Genomic DNA, 14,156 nt, shown 5'->3' with positions numbered 1-14,156 from the left:
CTGTTTTGGGGTCAGGGGTTAGATTTAGGACTGAAGTGTGAATTGAGTTTTGGATGGGGTTAGGGTTAGGATAAGGTTTAGGCTGTAGAAATTAATAGAAGTCAATGGAAAGTCCCCATAAGATAGCCACACAAACATGTGTGTGCGTATGCGTGTGCGTCTCGGACTGATTTCGCGATGCTTCTGACAGCAATCCCACACGCTTCGGCGACAGGGCTGCAGGTTTCCCTTCACGATGAATATTCAACTGTCCTTCAACGTCGTTTCGCCCCTCGACACGGTCAGCTGCCACGCTTTCCTCTCCTCCCTCCTTTTTCTCTCCGTATCCCTCGGCTCTTTGCTCAGTCCCTCTGCGAATTACTCTCTTCGGGGTTTTTTGCTCATGTGCATCCCACTCACTTGTTGGTCCTCATTTGGAAGATCAAACTGAAGTGGTGTTTTGCTGGGAGATCTGTGCTGTACAGTTAAATTTGAAGAGTGGAGGAGGAAGGAAAGGCGCCCTTAGAGGATGCATAAGGGGGGCTGCTGTGTCTTTGAGTGCTTGCAAACGTGCTTGTGATCAGATTAAAGTTTTGTTCAGTGAAATTCTCTCACTGCATCTATCACACACGGACACAAGCTATAACAGAAAAAAATGTGTTGAATATTTTATTTAAGTTGTCATTTTAAATTTCAAAATTACTTCTTACATCAGACTTCAGTCTTAAAAATAGTTTAGTGAACATTGGTGTGAATAAATGTTTTTGACAGCCTCGTTTATTACAGTTTCAGTTGTGTAAAAAATGACAATAAGACAGCAGTAAAACTGTAATAAAATTACAGTAACATGTAATAGATTTACAGTAAGGATGTAATAAAATTACTCCTTACTATAATAGAATTACAGTAAAACTAATAAAAGTACAGAAAACTGCAATAAATGTACAGTAAGACTGCAATACAATTACAGTAAAACTAATAAAATTGATAAAATGAATGCATTTTATTAATTAAGTTAATAAATAAAATTATAGTAAGGGTGTAATTACAGCCTTACTGTAATAAATTAACAGTAAAACTGTGATAAATTTATAGTACGGCTACTGTAAAAAAAATTCAGTTACTGTAATTTTTTTACTGTAACAGTGCATGCTGTTACCCTGCTGTTAATGAATCTTAATTGTGTGGATGTTTTGTAATTAAATTTTGTTAAAGTATAAAATGAACATATATATCGCCTGTTTAAGTTACCATAAAACTGGAAAGTTAGTAATTAAAATGAATACATTGAATTACATTAGCATATTTAGCTGTTAAAACATGCTACATCATTTCTGTGTAGAATAATTGCTCATCCCCCAAAGATCAATGCACACTGTAAATCAATTGTATGTAACCCTTACAGTATGTTTTGTCAGTAACTGCACATATATAATATATATATATATATATATATATATATATATATATATATATATATATATATATATATATATATATATATATATATATATATATATATATATATATATATATATATATATATAAGGATGGAGCATTATATATAATGCTCCATTCTTCAGGGAATGATAAAATCATACAGCTGAATGCAAACTTGCAACTGAACGCTTTCAAATCCAAGCCAGAGCAAGAATTTAAGAACAAAAGCATCAGATGGAGCTCCCCGTTTGACTCCGATGTCATCAGGAAAGTCAACGTTGCTAACAAAGCAGTCACCACTGCAGTTATTGTATTTTTTTTTAACCAAAGAAAATTCTGGATGGTCCATGTGACGATGAGAACAAGCTGATCAGGTAACTCAAAACCTTTCAGTTCAGACCTTCACATTTTCTTCTGTAAGTTTGATCTGTTCAGCTCTTCCTCAAATGGCTAAATCCAGAAATGTCAGCTTTTTGATAAACACTCAAGAATATCAGACTGCAGAACTCATCCCTTATATCAGTGGTCCCCAACCACCGGGCCGCGGACCGGTACCGGGCCGCGCAAGAACTAATAAAATATGTCCGTTCTATGTATTGAGTCTGGAGGAGCTTTTATTTTGAAAAGTCGTACACCGGATGCCGAGGGTTGAGTCTTGCGCCAGCTCACAGCGCGCGCGCCCCCCCCCCCCGTTCGACGATCCTCACAAAGCGCATGCATTCCCCCCCCCGGTCCGCGGAAATTTACGAAGGCTTTGGCCGGTCCGCTGTAATAAAAAGGTTGGGGACCACTGCCTTATATCAGCCTATAGCAAATATAGCACTGAAAAAACAAAACAATGGGTGTTGGAATCAAAAAGAGGAGACTTTTTAATTATTCCTGTTCACGTGGAATGCTGCTGAAGACAATCAGTAGTCGCCCACACATCTGATTCCCATAAACCCTTATAGCCCCCAGAAATAAAGAACCGTCAGGGGACATATATTATGTAGAAGGTGCCTCACACACACGCACACACCCCAACAGACACAGCTATCTACTACGTAGGAGGGAGCTGTCAAGTCGACTGTTAATTATCAGTGGAATGTGAGGCTAACTTCAGATCTGAAAAACTTTTTGTCTATAAATGCCTCAAAAACACATTCCCATCTGATGAAAGCTGTTATCTGTGTAACGTAGCTCGCTGAAAGTGGCTACTTTTCATCCGGGGCTATCGTTCAGAGTAAGGCGTGTCACGACTTGAATAAGATGCTGAAGAAAAAATAAAATAAAAGAAGAAGCCTCTGGCATCCGTAACCTGACGCACATTAAGCACTGATGTTTCCCTGACGCACTGCATAAATCTTCCTTGGGACAGTGTGACCATCTGCTAATTGAAAAAGAAAGGAAATAGATTTACTGGAAAGCTCTCGCGCTGACAGAGCGATCCCCAGGAAGCTGTAAAAGGTGAAAAGACGAGCCGACTTTCTCACATCGGCTGAGCTGCAGACTGGGATGGTTTTTGACTCCGGGCTGTTTGTCAACACGTAAACGCCGGAGAAACCATGAAAGCCTTAAGATGGTTACAGCGAGAGGGAGGAGAGCTGCACTGAGCAGCCACGAACAACATTCTTGCTGAATGAGTCACTTGCCTTTGGCCTCCGTGGTTCCACAACAGCTCTTTTACAGTATTTTGACGGTGAGGAGGTTTGTGGAGCAGAGGGAATTCAAGACGATTTTTAAAAACCCGGTATCGTCAGATTGCAGAGCTATGCCGAGTCTGTATGGGGGCATAATAGTGACGGGACTTACGGGTCTTTGGAAGGAACCGAATCTTCAGGGTTCAATGGACCGTTTATGAAAATGTTAATTTATCTAAGAACAAGCCACTTTATCTCTAATAGAGTTTTATTAGACCCGTACAACAGTCCGATTACTGTTTCACAACTGTTTCATGTTGCGAAACATGAAACTGTGTCCAAAGACAGAAGACATGTTGGTGTGACTGGGTTTCCAACACCGACGGATTTCGAAGGAACAGGTGGGCGTGGCGAGGTGACCTGTAACGCCATTGCCATGCATTTGGCTCTAGATTCCACAGTTTCGAGTCGAGCAGCATTGGCTTTTTGGAGGCTTTATCATATTCAAAAACTCAAAGTTGGCGGACGTGTCAAGTCTGTGTGAAAATTACGTACTTTAAGGTTGTCGCATAAATTGCAACAGAAACGGCTCAACCAACAAAAAAGTCTCTTGCCATGGTCGAAACCCAACAGGAAATCGGCCATTTTGGATCAAAGCAGCCATTTCTTCTTTTTTATAGACATCGCATCTGATCAAAGTCGTGCTACAGACTTGAGATACAGACTTCAGAATAACTCAGTACACTCTTGAGGCATTGAGGGTCAAAAGTTATCACAGGATCTTTCAGACATCAAAGCGTGTGGGCATGGCTTAGTGTCAAAATCTGACTATTCGCCAGGAAACATCAAGGTGCAACAACTTCCACATACAATGTCAGAGCTGCATCTGACTTTCCATGTTTCATTACAGACCAGCACTCCACCGCTACCACCCACCTTTCAACCCTCCACGGCAGAAAAAAAAATATATTTAAAAAAATCCAAGACTCGTCCAACAGCATGCACATCAGACAGAAATGCAGCCATTCAGCAATTAACACAACGGCACCCCTGCAACCCTGCTAATTAGGCTTTCATATCAGAGCGTCTCCCTGTAATTAAGGCACAAACTGGTCGCGCAGCTCCTGCTCTCCGCTGAAACGCTCATTAATCCTCCACTGTGCTGTCTGAAAGCTCAGTCCAGAGACGAGGCAAGAAGAAAAAGAAGGAGGAAGAGAAGACATCTGTTGTTAATTTTTACACAGTGAAAGGCATTGTCCTGGAATTGAGCAACAACCCATATGTATATATATATATATATATATATATATATATATATATATATATATATATATATATATATATATATATATATATATATATATATATATATATATATATATATGTGCATGTATATTTTAAAATTATTATTATTTTCCAGCACCACTGATTATTTAGGTCTGATTTCTCTCTAAATTTTGCTTTTCTTTCTTTAACCTCCCGATTTCATGGAACTGTAGCTGGCGGTCGTTTGGTCCTGTTCAAGGGATTTTTTTTTGACTTCCTATCATTACACTTCTCGGAAAATATGATAATTTTCGCCCCGTGGGCTCCTCTGTGAGCTGTCATTAGATTTAAAATAACCACCAAGTATTGATAAGTAGCTGTTACGTAAAGGCTTTGCTCAGAGCAATGTCAAGAAATACACATTAAAAGCTACAAATACAATCTGGGAACGATCCGCAGCAGATTACAACCAAATAGATTTCTCATGATTTGCTCATTTTTTCATTTCAGTCCTAGTCTGCTGTACAGTTAGAAACTCCAGCTATTGATTCATTTCAGATTTTATTACTAAGCGAGGAAGTTGTTGTTTTTTTTTTCTTTCTTTTTTTTATGCACCAAGGCTCCACACCACACCGGCGCTAACCTAATAAAACATAAGGAAATGGTTTCAACTGCAACATGAAGAATTGGCCCATAAGGTGAATGAAGATCCAAGAGGCAGTTTAAGGCGCGTTGCAGCACAGAGCGCTGCAGAAGCACACAGTGAAAACATTTGCTCTACGTTTCTTTTGATGTGAAAGCAGAGTGCCAAGTCAAAAGCACAAAGGTTTGATCACATCAAGGCGACGGCTGCAACCTCTCTATGCCACGGCCATCGGATATTGCAAACGGATCATTAAAAGCCACACACTTCTAAGCTCCTGTTGTGGGACTGAACGGTACATCCGGGACATTTAAAACAACAACAAAAAACAATCTAAAGTAAATCTCTCAGCAACCTCGGAGGACAAAATAACTCCATCTAAAGCCGTAGGAAAACAACGTCTTTCAGAGGCTATTTTAACCACCGAAACGTTTTACATTTTTTCTCCAAACATAAACTTCAACGTCTTTTGGGGTTTTTTTTTCGTTGTGACAATTTTCCAATATTCAAAGTGGTGTGCTTTGTGGGCTCCTCTTAGCCCGTCTACATACAGCCACTTGTGTTCAGGAATGTCAGGAATGCGAGTGTTCAGCATCTACAGGCTGCAATTTTTCTTTGGGAAATAACTTTGATTGCGTGGTGAGCAGCTGTGAAGACCAATTTGTGAAAGTGGACAAAACTGATGAATTAAGCTCTGGACTTTGCTAGATTTTGCTTTTATCTACACCGTCCCATTGGCGCCGTGGCTGCACGTTTAAGGCTGTTGCTGAAAGATGAATCTCCACCATGGCCTCAACTTTTATATTCTGTCAGGTCCATCAACCAAAACATACCTAAACAGCAACATTTATGGTGAAATTAAGTTACATTGTTTACTAATTGGATGATTTGTGGAGTCAGTTGAGTGAACTTGATTTTATTAAGCGTGTCAGAGTTAGAGGGGCTGAATAGACGCACGACATCAGTGACGTGCGGTCAGGGGAGGCAGGTGAGGCAGTGCCTCACCAGCCATCATGGAAAGAAAGAAAATATATAATCATAAAGTAATTTAAATTGTTATATTCATCCGGTGGTTTGTACTAAAAAATATTTATTTTTCATGTAGCTTCACCAATTTCGATTTTTATTTGTTCAAAATCGCTGAATTTTCTTATTTTCCCATTCAAATGCTTGGAAGCGATGCCGGTGAGGCAGCAGCGAGCTCTGCCTCACCTTGGATTGCGCAACCCCTGACTCTGCGCTGGCTGCCAAGCGGAGAGAGCATGTTGCTGTACGGCGTCAATAAAATGGTTTAAACAAATTTAATATGTGAACTTATTTCCAATAATTTAGCTTATGTATATAATGTACAGTGCTTTTTGTCACCAACTGTGTTTGTGTAACGTGTTTCGTGTAATGAGCGATTATAAACGGCAGAGAACAGGTTCGAGGTGAGGCAGGCAGTTCTCTTGCCTCATGGCAGGGGGCGCTCAAGATTCCAGACGTTCGTCTTGTTCACTCCTCAACTGCCGAGTAAGTGACAGCGAGCTAGGCTAAACGATTCGGGAAGCAAGTCAAGTGCAGCGATAGATTATAGTAGAGATAGTGATTTTTTTCCTCTCGCTTATCCCAACTTTCGACATGGATGACTACATTACAACACTAAAAAAGTTTTCTCAAGTGGACTTTCAATCGAAGCAGGAGATAATAACCAAAGGAAGACCAACGCCGGAGCTGAAAGGTTTGTTTCAGACTACGGGACAGAAGGTTAACCGGCAGTTAACCTTCTGTCCCGTGAAACATAACCTGTAAACTGCTGTCAATCTATGCATCTATTTGCAAATCTGATTCTGATGACGTCAGTGCCTCACCAGCTATGAACCTCACCGCACGTCACTGCACGACATGCATCCTTCTCTTTGCACTTTACGATATTTTGCTGCTTTTTATCACCTAAAAACTGAAGATGCCTTGGTTGCAAAAGCATATCAGCTAAAGCTATTTAAATAAGTGAAATGATTTCTCATAAATTGGAAAGTGGATAACCATATGTTCCGAATTACCTCTTCCTCTTGATGCTCCTGTTTTTTTTGGGCTCTGCAGTTTGTGCACAAAATTGCTCTGTGCCAGTATTAAAATAGTGCAGCGTCAAAAATCAACACATTTATTGGTGGATGCTTTATTTATGAACTGCTCTGGTGTGAGCTTTACCCTTTGAGCATCTGGCCTTAAGTGGGTTAAAGGGATTATAAAGCTGAACGTCGATCTGCAGCTGTTTGGTAGGAAAAGATCTCGCGCGGCTTTCATCCCACCTCTGCCACCACTGGTTGAGAGGAAACCAGAAGGAGGTCTCACTCTGCTGCCATTTCAACTGCAGACACGACCAACTATAACCAGGTAACTTTGGACAAATTTATACTTTTCAGTTTTAATGTTCGTCGGCTTTACCGATTTGCATGAGTTTGCACTCGATCAAGAAAATGTTATATGTGGAAAATTCATCAGAGCTGGCAGGTCACTGGGCTTTGCAGCGCAGCAAGAAGTGACCGCAGCAAGTTTCACAGAACAGACAGGAAGTCAAAACAAAAACAAACAAACAAAAAAGAATACAGCCATGCCAAAGAAATATGTGCAAAGGATGTACCTGTCTCCATCACCATTTTTATTTTATTTTATTTTGTTTCATGTGTGTATTTTAAAAGTTTCAACAATCAAAAGTGTTTCAAACAATTTGCCTAATTTGTCGAAAGACTCTCTCCCGATTGAAAGTTACAGGGACCAACTTTCAATCTGATCTCAGTCTAAGGAGATTCTATTGAAACAAACAAAAAAAATATTAATTAATTAAAATGCCAATTTTTGCACATTCACAAATAGAACAAAGGTTTAACAAATATCACATTTCTCATATTGTGATAGAGGAACCTCTGTTCAATGTGGCTCAATTCCTTCGTCCTATACCTCAAAGTTTGGACTGTAGATCATAAAATGTAGTCAGCTCCTCAAGAATAAATTTAAATCATTTTGCACATGATTCGAATCTTTGAATCTGTCATGCACTGCAATATTTTCCTTCCAGCACCTATAATGCCCATGATACACAGGAAAGCATTCATTTGCTGGACATGCAAGGAAGTAAGAGAAAACTCATCCTAATGTTTTTGCAAGCGGCTGTGCTGCCACCCCGGTTGGCTGGCACCCTGAGCAGTAAGTCATGTTTATCATATAAAAAAAAAAAAAAAAAAAAAAAAACATTGAGTATTTTTAGTTTGTAGGTGGACATTATATGTGGCTGCAGTCAAAAACCCTGAAAGTCTGAAAGGAAGACAGAATTGATCTGCTGTTCTAAATGTAAAATAAAAACACCTTATCACTTTAAACACTAAAAAGTGTTTAGACTACTAAATTCAAACGATCTCATGTCGCCTATCACAACAGAGATGGTTCGAGTAAATACGCTTAAGATAGAGTTACAGAAAATGCCTCGTCTGTTCTCTAGTCCATTTCACAAGATGAAATATGACAAGGATCAGGATCTGCTCTGTGAACTGAGTCGGATCATGTGCCTCTGTAGGTGTGAGGAAAGCTTTCAAAAGGTCTCAGGGTTGATTTTCTGTAAGCGTCGTGTGAATACCACCGGGTGGAAAACGACAGATACGACTGGCAAAAACGTTCAAACAGGCAAATAAACGAGAAGGTCCGACAGCAGCATTTACGGATCCTCGTCCTCACATTTCCGCTGGATGTCTCCTTCTTCCGACCGAAACCGTTGCTCAGAAATGTTCCTTCAATAGCAAGATTCAAAATACATTTAACTAATTATACATTCCAGGTTGTTCATGCATGCTTAATTTTCCTTTTTGCAGAAGTTGGAAGAGGAAAAAAGGTAATTAGCAAAGTCTAAGAACTCAGCCAAAAATCTTCAGTGAGTAATATCAAAAATATTGCAGCACAGTGTTTTTAAAGCTTCTTTTTGTCATGCTCAAAGTCAGATTTGTTCAGTCCAGTTTTTATTTGCTTGTGCAAAATATCACTTTTCTATACATTTTAAAATATTTCTCTTTGATAAGAACTCTGCCCTGACTATAAAAGTATTGGTCACCAAACCATCCGAGCTTTTGACTGACTTGATCTAGTATACAAGCATTTCAACTGAGGCAACCAAACAGAGTGCAAGGGCACACACAGCAAAAACATTTGAAAACTTTAAAATATACTTTACCATTATCATTTTTAAAAATTATTTTAGCTGCATTTATTAGGAATGCAGCTAAAATAGCTGCATTCCATAGCTGCAGTGGAGATTTTAGATCTCCACTGCAGCATCTCCAGCAGTGGAGATCTAAAATCTCCACTGCTGGAGATTTTAGATCTCCAGCAGTGTTGCAACATCAACTTCTTTAAATACCTTCTTATAAAGGACATTGTTCACCTAATATTTCAAATTTGGACTTTTTAGCATCTTTACAGAGAGTAATAATGCCAATTGTAGAGCCTTTGTGAGATGTTTTATCACCCCCAGCGCTTTTCTAGAATGATATATTTCCGGAATAAATATATTCTAGAAAAATATCTACTATTTTTCTAGAATCAATCTCAAAACTGCTCTAAAAAGATATTGCATGACTAAATACATATATTCACCTACTGAAGACACTGACACATTGTTGAGAAGCTTCCACAAATTTGTGGCAAAAACTTTTTAAATCCTATATTCATTTATATGCTGTGCTTCCAGAAAAAAAAAAAATTCTTGCTATATTTTAAGTTCACTTGATCAAACAAGAGAAGCAGTGGTGACTAAAATAAGAGGAAGTTCTACCTGAAATAAACAACCTGCAGTGCATAACAATGTAAGAATACGCTGCTGTTAAGCAATAGGGAAAAGCCAGGAAACATGACTGAGGATCAGAGAGATGTGTTGTCTTTCAGCTAAAACAGTTTTAGCTGATACCTCTTTAACAGACTTTAAGAAATACCATCTTGAGATATTGAGGTCGTTTACTCTACAAATGTGGTTGCTATTTAAGAGTTACAAAAACAAGGCCATTTTGGCGGGGAGGGAGGAAAGCCCTAAAAGAAATTCCGATTGTAATCTTTTGACAAGCTGCACAGAGGACGCAGCAAACATGTGGAAGAAGGACATCTGGTCAGATAAGATCTTTTTGCCTATATGCAAAACATTTTGTTTGGCAGAAAGCCAACGCTGCACATATATCATCACACCACAGCAAAGTGGTTGCGGCATCATTCTGTGCGGATGTGTTTCTTCTGAAGGGAGAGAGGTGCTAGTCAGAGTTGATAGGAAGGCTGTTTCGGAAGAAAACTTGTTAGCAGCTACAAAAGACTTAAAGGGGTGGTGTTGTGCACTTTCCAGACACATGGTGGAATTTTATAGCATAAAAATCATGTGTACATCAAACATGGCTTTAAAAAAATGTCTTCCAGTTGCACCAGATGCTGGCTAGCCTGGTAAAAGCCACCCCCTTGTTCTGCGCGTGGCTTCGTATGGAGGGTCTGGACCCTCTGCTATTGAGAAAGAGTGCTTGCTGGAGGTCTGGACTCTGTTGAAGTCTTAAATTTTACCCAACCTGATGTTTTGGTAATCCACTAGTTCACCATGCCCCATTGCAAAGCAAGATGTGCCAAACTGAACGCGATGGCTGCTAATGTTAATTCAATATTTGGAAGCGTGGTCAACACGGACTGAATGGCTTCGTTCACTTCCAATGCCGCCATTGCTAAAACTACAGGTGGACTATATTTCTAAAACAGGGCAGAAAATCGGCACAACTTCTTCTGTTCACTGATTGGGCCGATTGAAAATCAGTCTGAGAAATCCATTTTAATGGGAGAAAAGCCTGCATGGAACACTAAAGGGATTTGAGTCAAGTGGGATTGTGAAGGAAGGCAAGGTTCAGGACGGGTGTTTGCTAATTGCTACTGCCGCTAGTCTGAAGGAGCTGAAGGTGCAGTGGAGGGTACTTTTGTCTGCCGATCAAGGCCCTGAATATGTAAGGACAATGTTTATGTTTATTTATTTTTTTTGTTTGGATTAAATTACATAACAAATAAATCATTCCTGTAAAAACGGCCAAGTTTTGATTAAAAACCCCCCAAAAACAACAAAATAAACAAAACGGTTGCTCTAGTTCGGGAAATTATTTTAAATGAATATATATATTTAAAAAAATTCCTCTCCAGAGTGACACCTCTTGTTTAACAGAGGATCTGTGTTACTACAGCTCCCAACTGTGCCTGCTCCCTCCTCTCCCCTCCCCTGCCCTCGCTTCTCCTCCCACTCCACGCTCCTCGCTCTGAGATCAAGCCTCTCTTCCCCTCTCCGAGCCTGCACTTCAGTCAACATGGCCACACTTGTAACCTCCACCAGGTTCACAGACGAGTATCAGCTGTACGAGGAACTCGGAAAGTAAGCGACCGACAACGCTGCCGCTGCTTTTTTTCTTGTTGCATTCACTCTCTCTGTGCCTGTGTGCGTGCTTGTGTGTGTCTGCGTGTCTACATGTTTTCCTCCTCTGTGCTGCTGCCGCCGCCGCTGCTGCTACCATTGTGTGCGCTTTACTTCAAGTGTTGACAGGGGCTGGAATGGGTCTGTCAAAAAATATAACAGGGGAAGCTGCGGGCGATCTGCCGTGCAACAGTAAGCTGTCAGCGGGCTCTCGTAAGCGCTGCAGAGGCTTGTGTTTAATCCCGAGCATGCGCTTTTTTTTTTCTTTTTTTTTTTTTTTTTTTTTAAAGGTGCAAGGCGCCATTGTGGCTCTTTATTAAAGGTGAGGAACACCTTGTGTGATTTATCTGCAGGTAGCACGCCTCGATACTTGGTTTGCATTTGCCCCGTTGTCTTTTGCCTTCTGCGCTCAGCTCTGCTTATTCCCAAAGCAGCCTGCACAAGAGTCACGATTATTATTGTTATTATTATTACATGTAGATACATATTTTCGCTGCAGTAAGATTTTGGTGTTTGCAAATTGAACATGCTTAGAAACATGAAAAGCGCCACATTAGTTGCAGCGTATGTGCAGGCAGGGCTACAAAGCCACTTTGTAACATCTTATCTCTAATAATGCTGCTCCACCTACCAGCACAGACAACAGGGCGACTTTAAAGGAGGCGTCCGTGCAAAAAAACAACAACAAAAAAGCCCCAAAACAAACAAAAAATGTGCTCAGGCTGTATAGAGAACTGTTACTTCTACCTTTCACTGCAGCCCCTCTAACATTTCCTTCTGCTTTTCCGGTTATACACTGACAGACCTAAACCCAATAGGTACAGCAGACTGTGTTTAATATGAATGCCCTCCGTCTGTAGGTGAAAATGAAGCATGCCTGGCTTTCAGTGTGTGTGTGTAAGTTCAGCAGTTGTTCATGTCTGAAATGGTCCTCCTCACTGCTCTCTCACTCTCTCCGTCTCCAGGGGGGCCTTCTCCGTCGTCCGCCGCTGCGTCAAGAAATCCACCGGACAGGAGTATGCTGCTAAAATCATCAACACCAAAAAGCTCTCCGCCAGAGGTTAGTAGAAGCGGCGGGAAGCTTCTGCATGCTGACGAGGTTTGTTTCTTGGTGAGCAGCGAGCCGGGCGCAGACGTCCTCCACTCGAGAGAGGAGATTCCCTGATGCCCTCCCCCCCCTGCCTGAGGTGTGGCGCTTTAAGCCTTCGCAGTAAGAATCGGTGGATTTTGGGCTCTTGTCTGCAACCAGTTTTGATTGTTCTGGTTGGTGTGCAGCAAGTGATTGCACGTGCTCAACCCTGAGCTTTAAATATCCTCAACTACCGTTTTTGCAACTTGTGACTAGTTGTGCAATCTGCTGATGATCAGAAATGTTTTAAGAGGAGTTCTGAATAAAGACTGACTTCCTGGTTTTACACATGCTCTGTAAGTCTTCTGTCATCTCATTTTTTTAAAATAACACAATGACGCTGATAAAATATGAGTTCTTGACAGCAACAGATAAAGCATCTGAAGTAAGTTTCAACTATCTTTGTGGTTTGTCTTACTGATTTTTGGTGATTTTTAGTTTAAGTCCTGTTGATCCTGACTGAATCCAAGTTTGTTTGTTTTTGTTTAGAGTATTAAGGGCAATTTTTTTTTAATCTTTTTTTTTTTTATTTTTTTAAACTGCAGATTATCGGACATTGTCTGACATAAATCCGAGCCTGGGAAAAATTGGAGCGTCTTCACTTGTTGATCCACATTTAAATGACACAAGTGGCTAAAACTGGACCCATTTAGTTATGGGGGCAGGGAAAGTACAAATGTTTATTTCTTTTTAAAGACTTATTTCAGGTTCTGTGGGGCAGAAAAAAGTGAGGTGCGTTCACTGGTGTAGGAGAAGTATACGAATTGGGTGCGCTTCTAGTGACAAAGGCTAAAAAGGCAAAGCTTTATTGAGCTTTATCCCATCCTGTTTTTGCTCACAAGGCAGAATCATCAGTTGCAGGAAGTCAGTGGTATCAGCCAATTTAGATTAAATATGGCCGCCGTGCATTGAGAAAGTTCCAGTAGAACCACATCAAACCTGCCACAAGTAAATACATTATCAATTTCTATTCATGAGAATGTCGTCTGTTTAAGTGCGTCAGATTCAGAAAATGCTTTGTGGTCGGCATGTATTATATGTGGTGGTTAAGGGACTACAGTTGCTAAAGCTAAAGTCCAAGAATACTTGAGGCCCCACATAAAAACAGCTGTGACCTTCTATTTTAATAGTTCACATACCAAATGTGTCCTAATGTAATTAATAAGCAGAAACTTGTCTTAGCCTTACCAGAGAAACATTTACAGTCTTTCTTATTTCCACTCTTGGCTGTACAGCCAATCAGTGCCAAGGAAGGTAAATGGTGCTGCTGGATTGGCGAATTTGAAAACGGCAGCCAATAGCGTGTCGGGTACAGTTGTGGTCAAAAGTGTACATACACTTGTAAAAAATCATAATGTTATGGCTGTCTTGTGACATTTTCAGCAGACCCATAATAAATTTATGAAAGAACCAAACTTTATGACTGTTTTTTGTGACAAACATGTATGTGTTCCGATCACTCTATCACAGAAAAATAAGAGTTGTAGAACTTATTGGAAACTCAAGACAGCCATAACATTATGATTTTTTACAAGTGTATGTACACTTTTGACCACAACTGTAGCTTTGCGTCTAGGTAGAGCAGCTTGCCAAGCTGCAGCCTTCCCTTGCATCTAATCCGATTCCAAGCCC

The 14,156-nt window shown here is 40.3% G+C and overlaps 1 protein-coding gene across 20 annotated transcripts in view; it reads left to right on the top strand.

Annotated features, from left to right (window-relative positions):
• Window positions 1–11,174: 11,174 nt before the first annotated feature.
• The window catches only part of camk2g2 (calcium/calmodulin-dependent protein kinase (CaM kinase) II gamma 2), a 54,641-nt gene continuing 51,659 nt past the window's right edge, over window positions 11,175–14,156 (top strand). For 13 of the 20 annotated variants that reach the window (XM_044135685.1, XM_044135684.1, XM_044135691.1 and 10 more), the window contains exons 1-2: window positions 11,183–11,356; window positions 12,361–12,455. In XM_044135685.1, coding sequence (XP_043991620.1) covers window positions 11,292–11,356; window positions 12,361–12,455 — 160 coding nt within the window. In that variant the 5' untranslated portion in view covers window positions 11,183–11,291. Of the gene's footprint in view, window positions 11,357–12,360; window positions 12,456–14,156 lie in introns of all 20 variants that reach the window. The other 7 variants (XM_044135694.1, XM_044135693.1, XM_044135696.1 and 4 more) reach the window with 3 other exon arrangements.

The sequence above is a fragment of the Gambusia affinis genome, linkage group LG13 (genome assembly GCF_019740435.1).
Source record: "Gambusia affinis linkage group LG13, SWU_Gaff_1.0, whole genome shotgun sequence".
Lineage (NCBI taxonomy): Eukaryota > Metazoa > Chordata > Actinopteri > Cyprinodontiformes > Poeciliidae > Gambusia > Gambusia affinis.
Note: the sequence above shows the minus strand (reverse complement) of the source record. Positions and strands in the feature narration are given on the sequence as shown.